The sequence below is a fragment of the Papaver somniferum genome, chromosome 9 (genome assembly GCF_003573695.1).
Source record: "Papaver somniferum cultivar HN1 chromosome 9, ASM357369v1, whole genome shotgun sequence".
NCBI classification, from domain to species: Eukaryota; Viridiplantae; Streptophyta; class Magnoliopsida; order Ranunculales; family Papaveraceae; genus Papaver; species Papaver somniferum.
In genome coordinates this window covers 93,273,703-93,287,290 of record NC_039366.1, presented here as the reverse complement: position 1 = coordinate 93,287,290, position 13,588 = coordinate 93,273,703, and the positions used below count along the sequence as shown (strand labels likewise).

At 38.0% G+C, this 13,588-nt stretch overlaps 1 protein-coding gene across 1 annotated transcript; it reads left to right on the top strand.

The window, feature by feature from the left end:
• Positions 1-8,533: 8,533 nt before the first annotated feature.
• Positions 8,534-13,320, top strand: LOC113308687 (phosphate transporter PHO1 homolog 7-like). The gene is made up of 12 exons (XM_026557154.1): positions 8,534-9,228; positions 10,084-10,487; positions 10,579-10,650; positions 10,753-10,882; positions 10,983-11,103; positions 11,200-11,458; positions 11,567-11,671; positions 11,791-11,835; positions 11,933-12,082; positions 12,260-12,538; positions 12,649-12,785; positions 12,968-13,320. The coding sequence occupies exons 1-12, from the start codon at positions 8,553-8,555 to the stop codon at positions 13,068-13,070; spliced, it is 2,481 nt and encodes an 826-aa protein (XP_026412939.1). The 5' UTR covers positions 8,534-8,552; the 3' UTR covers positions 13,071-13,320.
• The last annotated feature ends 268 nt before the right edge of the window (positions 13,321-13,588 follow it).

The following is a 13,588-nucleotide window of genomic DNA, read 5'->3' as shown; positions in this document are numbered from 1 at the left end:
TGGTGGATATATATATATATATATATATATATATATATATGTTACGACATTAATTGGTTGTTATGTTGTGCATAGATGCACAAGATGACAACTTTATCTTCAAGTTATAAGTTTTAAAGTTCTTCCATTGAAATTAACTGATTTCATCTTGTATATAACAATGGTGTTGCTGTCGATCTCTAATCTATTTGCGCGTGTTTAGCATTCTAGTTTTGGATACTTTCTTTGTTTTACATCCTCATATCGTACACGTAGAACCCAAAATTCTAATAAAAATGTGGTTGAATGGGAAATTGAATGAGAAATATAATTAGGCCTTCCATCTTTAAAAAGACGGTCAAGTTCTGCGAAATCATATATGGTATTTAATTTGTAGCAGTCCTCCAGGGCCGGTGGATTCTCCACCTTATTTTGAGAAATGTAATTACTTTATTTTGGTATTTATTTTGTAGTGTAAACTTTGTCCGTGGTTTGGTATTTTTAGAATCATAATCCTATCTTAAGTATAGAGCAAGCTTTTTTAAACTGTTTACAGCCTTTGGAAGCAATTGGGGGTCTAGCATAGATTGTTTTTTCAACCTGGTTCTCTTAATCCGAGTCATAATATAAGTTGCAATAATAAGGCAGCGTTGGTTCTTGGATATAGTTTAGTTCTTAGTTATAACTTTAGTAGCTTTTGTAATTGCATTATTAGCTTTAGCACTTTTTTTGTCAAGGGCAGAGAGTGAATTCTACTTCAAGACTCAATCAAAACTAAAGACTCTTTTGAAGTGATAGATGAAGCCGAAAAACAAAGGAGTAAACACATATCATTCGGGCAGTTAACCGCAGCATAAAAATACAAAGGCATGACTGGCAACTTCAATCAATTGCATCAGACACCTCTACCTCCATCGGAGTTCCTATGGACACTGCCGTGTCCATCAAAAATACAACTTTTCATGTGGAAACCATTGACGACACCAACATTCGTCTTCGATACAACTCTGATCCGAAGATTGTTATTATGCTCCAATATCATGTTACTCTAGATTCTCGGCTTACCAATATGAGTGTAATTGATGAATCCTGGGGTATTATATACCCTCATGTAATAATCTTTAAGTAGCTTAATAAATTTCATGCTTCAAAAAAATAAATATATATGGACTTAAGATTTGTCCTATTTAGCACGTTTACTGAAATATGACTCCACATGGACGGGAGTAGTGAGTTTCAACAGGACAAAAAGTAAGCGTACCCCGCCCCATTCCCCGTTTATAAGGGTAAAACCTTAACTCTTAGGGACGGGTCTCCAAGGGATCGGTTTGAGTGGAGCAAATTGCCATCCCTACTGAAGAATTTTATTTTAATGATAACATCTATTTTAACCTCTATTAGCAACACTAGTTGGACTAAAAGAAAATATATATGTTTCCTTTTGAACTTCCTCTCTCCTGTTCTTTCACCCATCACCGCCGAACCATCAGCACCGCTTCCGCCGTAGATCTTTTCTTATCATAATCTAAAAAAAATCCTCTTTGATTTGATGATTGCAGATACCCAAAGGTATGAAAAGAGCAATCTCCGAACTTTTGGGGAAACTATGCACCATCTTCCTGCTTAATTCCTCTTGATTTCAGTACGATATACGTTTCCATACTCTTCCTAGGTGCGATACATTCGACGGTACCTCCTACCTAATCTCATATTATATGATACTTGTATGGTTTACAAGCTTTATTCTAATTGAGAAGCAACCTTAACATCGATTGAGGAGCATTTATTCTTCCTTATCACGTTTCTTAATTAATTTGTTGCATAGGTTTTGGTTTTACTCAACTATACTATCTAGTCATAAAATTTGATCGCTTACGTTTGAGTAATATCTAAGCATGTTTTTCTGAACATATTTTTCTGCGTGGAACGATTTTTCTATTCACGTTGAAGAAATGATCGAGCTAGCCTGTCACCGACGCAAAGGCGGAGCTACCCTGGCTTGAAGAACATATTCTCTTCTTATGCCAAAAGTTATTCCAGTCAACAAATAAGAGTTCCTATTTTATTTGCCAATACAAAAAACTAACTAGCGGATGACCGCTGAAAGACTACATATTTCCAATTTCTCTACTTTGGTTATGCTATGAGACTTTTTCCTTTATCAGCAAATTATCTCAAAGCAAGGGTATGAATGCCGACAATGTATAATAAACTTGCTAGTTATTTTTCCACTGTATGTAAAGCTCTGACTTTTTTTTTTTTTGCTGCTATTATAGTTTCAATATCTATCGAAAAAGAATAGTTAAATGACTGATTTCAAGTGTGAAACGAAAATCATGATGTAAGCTTTATATTTATACAAAGGCATCAGAGCTGCCCTTCCTTATACACACACCTCTACAGGCGATCAACTTATTTTCGTAGGATCACATCTGTTGCAGAGGCTCCGAAACTAGGAATCGGTCACAAACCAAAAGTAGTTGTGCATGGGTGTGTTGGTTAGGCATACCGCAGCCGTATCACAAGCGTGTATGTTATTGTTAGATTTTGTAAAACACATATATCAAAATAGTTCGTACGTCTTTCATTTATTCAATCTGCCTCTTATACAAGATACACAACCCTAGTTTTAGACCCTAGAGTTCGACCTTACAATGGACTGTCCATAACAGTTTAAGCATTGGACTTTGAAGATGGGTCTCAATCTGGAGACTGTGAAGATGGGTCTCAATCTCGAGACTGTGAAGATGGGTCTCAACCCAACAGTCTCGAGCCCATATATAACTTTCCTAATACCCTCCCTCAAGACGGAGCATGGAGATCACACATGCCCATCTTGGAAATAAGAAACTGAAACTGAGTTTTCCCTAAAGATTTAGTAAAAATATCCGCCAATTGCACTGTTGTAGGAGTGTAAGAAGGCGTAATAAGCTTCTGCATGATAGCATCTCTAACCAGATGACAATCAACTTCAATATGCTTTGTTCGTTCATGAAAAACTGGATTCTGAGCAATATACAAAGCCGATTGACTATCACAGAGAAGTCGCATTCCATGTGGATGACGAACTCCCAAATCACCCAGTAATTTTTTCAGCCATTTTAATTCACACGTCGCCGCCGCCATAGATCTATATTCCGCTTCAGCTGACGAACGAGAAACAGTATGTTGCTTCTTAGTTTTCCAGGATATTGGAGAATACCCAAGAAGAACAAACCAACCCGTCAACGAGCGTCTAGTTAAGGGACAACCAGCCCAATCTGAGTCACACCATCCTTTCAAATCAAGACCACTATCAGAGCGCAACAGAATTCCCTGCCCAGGATTCTTCTTCAAATATCGAACCACACGAAGAGCCGCTTCCCAATGTGCTATTCTTGGCAGTTGCATGAATTGAGAAAAAATATGAACAGAATATGCTAGGTCTGGCCTAGTCACGGACAAATAGATTAAACGCCCAATCAGTCTTCGATATTTTTCCACATCCGTGAACAAATCTCCTTTGTCCAAAGAAAGACGATGATTAGTTTCCATTGGAAATTCTGCAGGTTTTGCACCTAATAAACCTTCCTCCATGATGATATCCAACGCATATTTGCGTTGACACATATAAAAACCTTGTGCACTTTGTGCCACCTCCAAACCCAGAAAATACTTCAACTTTCCCAAATCTTTCATCTTGAAACATTGTCCCAAGTAAAGTTTGAATTGATCAAGCGCAACTAAATCATTACCCGCAACAATCAAATCATCCACATATACCAAAACATTAAGTTGGGTTTTTCCCTTAGTCATGGTAAAAAGAGAATAATCGGAATATGATTGCCGAAACCCATAATTCTTCAAAGCTGCAGACAATTTTGCAAACCAACATCGAGGAGCCTGCTTTAAACCATATAAAGATTTTTTCATCCTACACACCATATTAGACTTACCTTGAGAAAATCCAGGTGGTATTTTCATATACACTTCTTCTTCCAAGTCTCCATGAAGAAATGCATTATGTACATCCATCTGATGCACTTCCCAATTCTTAATTGCTGCCACAGCTAGGAAAGTTCGCACTGTCGTCATTTTCGCCACTGGTGCAAATGTCTCATTGTAATCCAACCCTTCTACTTGATGATTCCCAAAGATCACCAGTCTAGCTTTGAGCCGCACCAACTGTCCATTCTCATCATACTTCTCTGTGTAAATCCATTTACTACCAAGAGCTTTCTTTCCCGGCGGTAATTCTTCTAATTCCCATGTTCCTTGTTCTTCCAAAGCTCGTATTTCTTCTGCCATTGCCTTACGCCATCCTGAATGCTTCATGGCTTCTTTGAAATTTTTAGGCGCAGACCCAGCAGTAATTGCTGCAAGAAACTTTTTATGAACTGTGGAGAATTTATCACAACTAACATAATACGTCAAAGGATACGGCGTACCTGAGGATGATGATTGTGGAGAGTGAGCATGGGATGGACTATTTTGTCGTACAGTGTGCGTTACAAAACCTTTGAGCCGACTAGACGGAATCTTCTGTCTCCTTCCTTTACCCATACTAGCTTCCGTCACTTCCTTCGAGACCACAGGGTTCTCAGTAATATATTCTGGGTTCTCAGTATCATCGTCCAGGTTCTCAGTAATGTCTTCCGGGTTCCCAGTAATGTTTTCTGGGTTCGCAGTAATACCTTCCTGGTTCCCAGTAACATATTCTGGGTTCGCAGTACTGTCTTCCGGGTCCTCAGTAATGTAAGTTGGGTTCTCAGTAATATCTTCTGGGTTCTCTTGCTGCACTATTTCTTCATCATCACTCCAACACACGTCATTATTAGCCTGAACTATCTCAGTTGACTGATCAGGTACCCTAGATATGTAAGGAAACTGATGTTCATGAAACTCTACATCCCTTGAAACTAAAAATTGTCTTTTGTCTAAGTCATATACTTGCCATGCCTTCTTCCCAAAAGGATAACCCAGAAAGACGCACCTTCTTCCTCGACTTGCAAACTTATCCCCTTTACTACTTTGATCATGTGCATAACACAAGCAACCAAATACTTTCAACTGACTATATGGTGCCGGTTTCCCAAATAGAACTTCATATGGAGTTTTGTTATTTAGAACCGGTGTAGGCGTTCGATTAATCAAATACGCTGCTGTCAAAGCACATTCTCCCCAAAATCTGATCGGTAAATTTGCTTGAAACCTCAAAGCTCTTGCCACATTCATTATGTGCTGATGTTTTCTCTCAACTCTTCCATTTTGTTGAGGTGTTCCTACACAGGATGTCTCAAAAACTATTCCATTAGTTTTAAAATAGCCACGTAATGCATTAAATTCAGTTCCATTATCACTTCTAACAATTTTGATTTCTTTACCAAATTGACGTTTCACAAGCGCAATAAAGTTAAGAAACATCGTTGCAACCTCAGTTTTGCTTTGAATTAAATAAATCCACACACCTCTTGAAAAATCATCTACTATTGTCAGAAAATATTGTGCTCCAGATGACGAGCACGTCTTATAAGGACCCCACAAATCTATATGAACCAAATCAAAACTACAACTGGATTTGCTCAAACTACTAGCAAAACTACTTCTACGATGTTTTGCACGTGGACAAACATCACACGCATCATTATTTTTCTTCAATACTCTACCCAGACCTGGTAACCATTGTAACACTTTCTCTGATGGATGTCCCAATCGCTGATGCCACAGCTCATACGTATCCTCATTCACCGTAAGCACTTTAACTGGAGGCACACCACAGAACATATATAGTCCACCTCGTCGCTCACCCACTCCAATCACCTTCCTCGTCAACCGGTCCTGTATAAGACATAAATTGTTAGTACATTGAACATTACATACTACCTCATCAATGAGTTGTGTAACAGAAATCAAGTTACAAGTTATCTGTGGCACATAAAGCACATTGTCCAATCTCAAACCACCAGGAAGAATGACTGTTCCTATTTTCTCAGAGTGAGCATATTTTCCGTCTGGCAGTCCCACCGAACATGCTCTAATATCTTTCACATTTATCATATCATCTCTTTTACACGTGACATGATTTGTAGCTCCTATGTCTATAATCCAGGATGTTTGATTTGTCTTACCTTGGAGCTGGGAACTGATTTTTCTTGAATTTAAGTATTCAAGAACCTGCTGAACTTGACTTGCAGTCACGCCTGTCAGTCCTGATGCATCTCCTGAAGATCCAGTGGCATGATGAGATGACGCTGTTGCTGCCGAGATGTTCAAATTATGCGCACGTATATTGTCTTGTCCTCTACCTCCTCTGTTGTTCACAAAACCGGCACCAGCACGTCCTCTACCAGCAGCTCTACCACCAGTTCGGCCTCCTCGACCATATCCTCTTCCACCTCTTTGTCTGTCACCCCACCATTCCGGGTATCCAATCAGCTGAAAACACCCTTCCTGTGAGTGCCCTTCTCGGCTACAATGCTTGCAAAATTTGTTAGGATCATACATATTATTGTATGGACGCTGGTCTGACTGAACTTTGAACGCCATAACATTGTCCTGTGTCTGAGACGTCACAACTCCTTCCCCCAATTTTAGACGTTCTGAATTAACCACAGCTTGATAAGCCACATCTATAGATGGCAGTGGTTCTCTTGCCAGTAATTGTTCACGCAGGGAGCTATACATGGTATCCAATCCAATCAAAAAATAGTGTAAGAAATCTACTTCTCTCAACGTACTAACCTGTGTTGCAATGTTACACGTGCACAGGCCACAACTACACTTTGGTATCTTCATGTACGTCACCATCTCATCCCATATCTTGTTCAATCTCCCATAGTACACTGCAACCTCCTCAGTCTTCTTCTGTTTGCATTCGCTTAAGGCAGCTTTCAACTGGCAGATCCGAGTTCCACTTACAACACAAAATATCCTCTTCAAGTGCGTCCATAACATGCTCGAATCATCATAATCCCCCAACGTTGATCTAATATTTTTCTCCAATGTATTGCTGATCCAAGAAACCAGCATTGAATGCACTGCAATCCACTCCTCTAACTCCTCAGGTTCTGTTGGTTCTTTGACGGTTCCATCAACAAAACCAAATTTCCGTTTGGCTATCAATGATCTTCTCACTGCTCTAGCCCATTCATCATAGTTTGCTCCCTTTAATACAATAGGTGTGATGATAATCCCTGGTCCATCACTTGATCCCAGATGATATTCTGGTTTCTTCTTTTGCATATTGTTTTCTACCTCTTTTCCTCTTTTAGATGATTCTGCATCATCCGCCATGTTTACTGTTCTAGGGTTTTCTTATTCGTGTTAATCAACTCTGGCTCGTGATGCCATGTTAGATTTTGTAAAACACATATATCAAAATAGTTCGTACGTCTTTCATTCATTCAATCTGCCTCTTATACAAGATACACAACCCTAGTTTTAGACCCTAGAGTTCGACCTTACAATGGACTGTCCATAACAGTTTAAGCATTGGACTTTGAAGATGGGTCTCAATCTGGAGACTGTGAAGATGGGTCTCAACCCAACAGTCTCGAGCCCATATATAACTTTCCTAATAGTTATACACGATTTTAGTTCAACCTAATAATGCCTGATTACCAACAACACCTTGCAGAAGACGATGTATCCGATATATCTCTAGCACATATATATTATACAGAAGTAAAAGCATTTAGTGTAGATACGTATCGAATCTACCATCATCTAAGTTCAAGAATCCCCACCATCAGGACTTTGCAATTTGCAAAAGCATTAGACTTTAATTATTCAAACTAATTAGAAAAAATGTATATGTCTTGACGATGTACTATCATAGTTTGACAGTGGTGGGTGGTGGCATAGTAGTAAATTAAATCATTGACACTGTCACTCTCTCGCCAGATGATTAGTTTTACTCTCATTTTTCAACATTAGCATGTAAGCACGACTTGGTACAACTTCCTAATATAGTTTGTTTTTTCTTTATTCGGTAAACCCTTATTGGAGCTCTAGAATATGCTGTTTGAAGTTTGAATACTGTTTACTTTTTAATTGGTATGTAAACTTTTTTATCGTGTTAGTTTTGTCATGTCCCCCACCACTTGTATTTGTTTGCAAGATCACTCGGCATGTTTTAGACCATCTCTCTCATTTTAAGTTGGAAAATGCACTTTACTTGTTAAAATATATAAATCCCATGTGAAATGCGCATTAAAAGTCAACTTCGCTTAGTTTTACGCCGGTTTTGGGTTAATTTGTCCCTTTGTCTCGTATGCTTATCTCAGCTCAAAGCAAACTACTCATTGCTTATATCGGAAGAATCAAAAGAGATGTACTCTTATTTATCAACTTTCTTTCTACGTTGATCTGGGGCTTTCCTTATCGAACCGTACGGTTAATTATTCTGCATAATACTTGAAGAAAATTAATGGTCACTCTCATGTTGGTCACAAACCATTATCAGCTTATAATATATATTATATATATATATTTGAAGGAAGATATATATATATATATATAATAGAGAGAGGGGAGGAGGAAGAGGAAGAGATCTAGCGAGAGATATGAAGTTTGAGAAAGAGTTATGGTCGCATATGGTGCCAGAATGGCAAGCAGCTTACATGGACTATACATCTCTCAAAGCCATACTTGAAGATTTCAAACTTTTTAAACTCAGGAATCCACAGCAACATCAGGAGGATCATCATAACGGTGGAGTTGCAGAAGTGTATAGAACATTCAGTGGTCTGTTAATTGCACGTAGCATCCCCAGCGTCACCAACTCCTCTAAAGTCACCTCTTCTGCATCTAACTTATCTTCTGCTGCTACTACAACAACTACGACGAACCGCCATCACCATCACCATCATCATGGGATATTTCACCATGAAGAGCCAGCCATTTTAGTGCACCGTGTGGCGCACCGGCAAACTGATCATGACTTAGAACATGGAGGACCCAATGAGGTTCATCATGAAAATTTTGACACGAAGTTGTTGAAGCCAGACGAATTAGGAGGAGAATTTGAATTAGCATTCTTCAGAAGGCTTGATGAGGAATTCAACAAAGTTAATAACTTTTATAGAGACAAAGTTGATCAGGTTATGAATGAAGCTGCTGTGTTGACTAAACAAATGGATGCTTTGGTTGCTTTTAGGGTTAAAGTCGAGCATCCTGAATCTGATCAAGGAAAGTTTGAGCAGCTCTGCAGGGAAATTGCTAAATCTGCTTCCGCCTTCTCTTTCCTTTCACCAGCCTCCAGTAAAACTGGTACGATATCCTATACCTTGTTACTACTTCTTCTTCGTGCCTTCGTATAGTGTGCGTATGTGCTCGCTGCTCACCAATTAGTATAGAGCTCCGGCCTTTTGAAATCTAAAGACTTAAAGGCCTAGTTCCATAAACAAACCAGACTCATGCTTCCAAGAAAAAACAAAAACAAACAAGACTCCTAGTTTTCTGTATTACGGTTCTCATCTCAGGGCCTGCGGATGTAGTGGCCAATTGAGTGGCTTTGTGCAAATTCCGACCAATACCTCAAGGTTGTCAGTTAAGTCATTTGAAACCCAACGATCTGAATTTTCCGTTGGGGTGTTGCGACGTGCAACGAAGTTCTTTTTTATTTTACCACAGCACAGTATCAGCATGTGTCTGGTGCACGTTTTTGTTTTGACTTTTTGATTTTTTTCTTGATTCACAAGTTTGCTACTTTGCTCACCCAGTTGGTTATGGCTAACAGTTTATTAACTGCGTCCAGTAACTCCAGTTATAGGATAAATAGGATTACAGGCTCCAGAAATGCAATCATTTTCGCCAGATTACGGATACTGAATCCGGACAGGAAAAAAAAAACTCATTAGTCGTTACACGACGAAGACCACCCCATAAAAAGTAATTTGAACTTTTCAATTATGTCAATAAAAATTTTATGAAATAATTGTGACTGGTAATTATTTGATAAGAACTTTTATGAAAATGACTTCTTTGATGGTCTAGCTCTTTGTCGAAGTCCCGACCTCATCTTTCTGGAGGTTAAAACCTACGGTCTGGCTATTTAAGAAAGCAATGAACGACGAGACCTCTTATATGAAAAACGTTTTTCATTTGTTTATTACAAACATGTAGAACTGGCGCATATGGATGCAATTGAAGAAAGCAATGAACAAAGCGTTAGCAACCGTGGAAACCGATCAGAAGAAAGTGAGCTAAGCGAAAACGATTGTGCGAATGGTGATCAATCTAATAAACAAGAAACGGGTGTAAATGGAGAACCTGACGCGTCTATAAACGAAATCCTGAACAGTGTTACGATCAATAAAATCGAAACTCCGGTTTCGACTATCAAAGCAATAATCAGTAAGAACAGAAATAATAATGAAGGATTGCGTTTCAACAGACGAAATCTAAAGATAGTTGAAGAACAACTTAAGTCTGCATTTGTTAATTTCTATCACAAACTTCAACTTCTGAAAAATTATAGTTATCTGAACCTCTTAGCATTTTCGAAGACCATGAAGAGATATGACAAGGTATGTTTTTTCCCCCTAATCCTTCAAGCAAACAAGAGAAATTCTCGATAAGTCTGAATATATGAAATTGATTAGTATGATTCTGTTATAGATAACTTCACGGCATGCATCGAAAATATACTTGAACATGGTGGATAACTCCTACATCGGCAGCTCTGACGATGTAAGCTTTTCTCTCGTATATATCCATAAAAATCTCTTAACACTAGCACTAGAATTATATTAGACTTATTGAAGGACTCTGTTTGTTGAACACAAATCACAGGTTTCTAGGCTCATGGACAGAGTAGAGTCTTCATTCATCAAACATTTCTCTAAGTCAAACCGCGGTAAGGGCATGCACATCTTGAGATCCAAAAAGAAGAAAGAAAGACACTCCACAACATTTTCCTCAGGTAAAAATGGTTCAACTCTAATTACCCATTTGCCTTTAGGGACAGAGGTCGCTTACAGTTGAAGTGTGAATTTCTAATCTTAATTTCGTTTTTATTTCAGGTTTCTTTTTCGGTTGTACAATATCACTTCTGATATGCCTTATTTTGGTCATAAACGTCGGCAAAATCTTTAAGAAGCAGAGCTTTACTCAGTACATGGATACCATGTTTCCTCTCTATAGGTGAGCCGTCAAAGTGGACATCTACTTAGTATTAAAGAAGTACTGGAAAAGAATGTTTGCATTTAACAACTCATTTTGTTTGAAATCTACCTGCAGTTTGTTCGGATTTCTAGTTCTACATATGCTCTTGTATTCAGCAAATATATACTTTTGGAGGCGTTACCGAGTCAATTATCCATTTATATTTGAATTCAAACAAGGAACGGAGTTGGGATACAGGGAAGTCTTTCTACTAAGTACAATTCTTGCAACAGTTTCACTTGCCAGTGTACTTGCCAACCTAAACCTGGAAATAGATCACACAGCAACCAAGTACAAACCGCTCAAGGAGCTACTTCCTCTAGCATTAGTTTCTGTAAGATATTATATTACCTGACCATCACTTTATATATTGATTTGATTCCATTTGTTTATCGATACCTTATTCATTACAAAGTTTTAACTTCTTGATTGATCATTGCAGGCTGTAATACTGATAACATTTTGTCCGTTTGACATTGTATTTCGCTCTAGTCGTATCTTTCTGTTAAGAACCACGCTCCATTGTCTTAGTGCTCCTCTCTACAAGGTAAAGAAGGAAGGAAATTTCTATTAATTTGTAAAACATCAGCATTGGAGAAAAGGAGCATTAATAATTAAGTTTAATTAATGGTTTACTCTTCTTTTTATTCCCCACTGATTGAATAGGTCAGTCTATCAGATTTTATGTTAGCAGATCAGATGAGTAGCCAGGTTCGCTACCTCTCACACAACTTTTTCTGGCATGTGTGCGTACATTTCTGTCTCTTAGTTAAAACAACTAGTTAACCAGGATTGTCTATTGTTTCAGGGTCAAGCTCTTAGAAACGTTGCGTTCTACATCTGTTACTATGCTTCGGGTGACTATAAAACGAGGGAAACCAGCTGCAAAACAAACAACGTTTACAACTCATTCTATATCATGTTAGGTGCTTTTCCGTTTTGGTTACGTGCATTACAGGTTTGTACCTTCTTTCAGTTTCAGCTAAGCTAAAATTTAAATTATGAAACAAATTAGAAAGCTACTTTAACTAGACTAATTATTGTTGCTACCCTTATCTCCTCGGCTGGTATGAAAGAAATGTATAAATGAGACCACATACATACCCTTATGACAACTCGGATTTTTGTGGTGTAGTGTTTTCGACGATACTTTGAAGAGAAAGACCAGACACAAGGATATAACGGGTTCAAATACTTAAGTATTGTTCTGGCCATTCTTATGACAACAGCTTACAGTAAGCACAATACAACAGCATTGTGGGTACTGGCTTGGATCTGCTCAACTGTTGCAACTATTGTGGCTATATATTGGGATCTTGTCTTGGACTGGGGACTACTACGGAAAAACTCGAAAAACCCTTGGTTGAGAGACAAACTTCTAGTATCATACAAGAGTGTCTACTTTGCAGCCATGGTAATATAGATTCTCTAGTGATTAGAATAAAAACTTCAACATAATGGATGTGTACGATTAATTCTAGCACTTGATATGAGATAAACATAAGTTCTTGTATTTGGTTGCAGGTATCAGATGTGTTTTTGAGATTTGCCTGGCTACAGACAGTGTTGAACATTCAATTACCTTTTTTACACAAGGAAGCTATGGTTACTGTTGTTGCATGCCTGGAGATCATTCGTCGCGGTGTATGGAATTTCTTCAGGTATTATTTTGGTGTTTCCATAAGTCATGCCACTTACTATGTTGCCGATGACAACTATGTTTTCTTTTTGCTGGCTTTTATGTTCTGCATGCATTGCAGTTTATACTGCCAATAGGTTCAAATTTTTAACTATGTTTAGTGATTCTAATTTTACTAATGATATGGTTTTTAATGATTATTAGGATAGAGAATGAACACGTAAACAATGTCGGGAAGTTTCGTGCATTCACAAAAGTGCCTCTTCCTTTCAACTATGATGAGGATGAAGATGATAAAGATGACTAGCCATTTCCAAAAAAGAAGAGCTTCAATGCCATGATCAAGGGATATTAATATTAACCTCTGATAGCAATGTAGAAGTTCAAGAATGGCCAGTTGGGCTGACTACCGATCAACAACAATATACAGTTTGTTTGTATGTTTCTAGATATATAAAAGATGATTTAATATTTTTTATTTAGTGTCCATCAAAAAACAAAACAAAACAAAAAACTTAGTGAGTCCAAAGGATATTTAAGAGTATCTGATGATGTTTCCTCGCCATTTATGCTTTTAAAGAAAAAAAAGTTACTATCCACATGTCCGCCGGCGTCCACCAACATACCTGTCCTCCAGCCAAATCTAATGCTGGTAGAGTTGCATTTATTGTTATTTTTTCAATTAGTAGAGTTGCATGTATTATTTTTCACTTGGTTTATCCTATGAAGTTAATGAATGATGGTTTGGGGTGTGCTTTATTAATCTGAAGATTTAAGAGTATGAATGAGAATCAATTTCTGATGTTGTGAAGTATTTCAGCGTGT

Bases quoted from the DNA above. Each gene is read 5' to 3' on its own strand.
- LOC113308687 (XM_026557154.1), top strand. From the start codon at position 8,553: ATGGTGCCAGAATGGCAAGCAGCTTACATGGACTATACATCTCTCAAA. The intron at 11,104-11,199 runs GTGAGCCGTCAA...ATCTACCTGCAG, and splicing joins ACCATGTTTCCTCTCTATAG to TTTGTTCGGATTTCTAGTTC. The intron at 12,539-12,648 runs GTAATATAGATT...ATTTGGTTGCAG, and splicing joins GTGTCTACTTTGCAGCCATG to GTATCAGATGTGTTTTTGAG.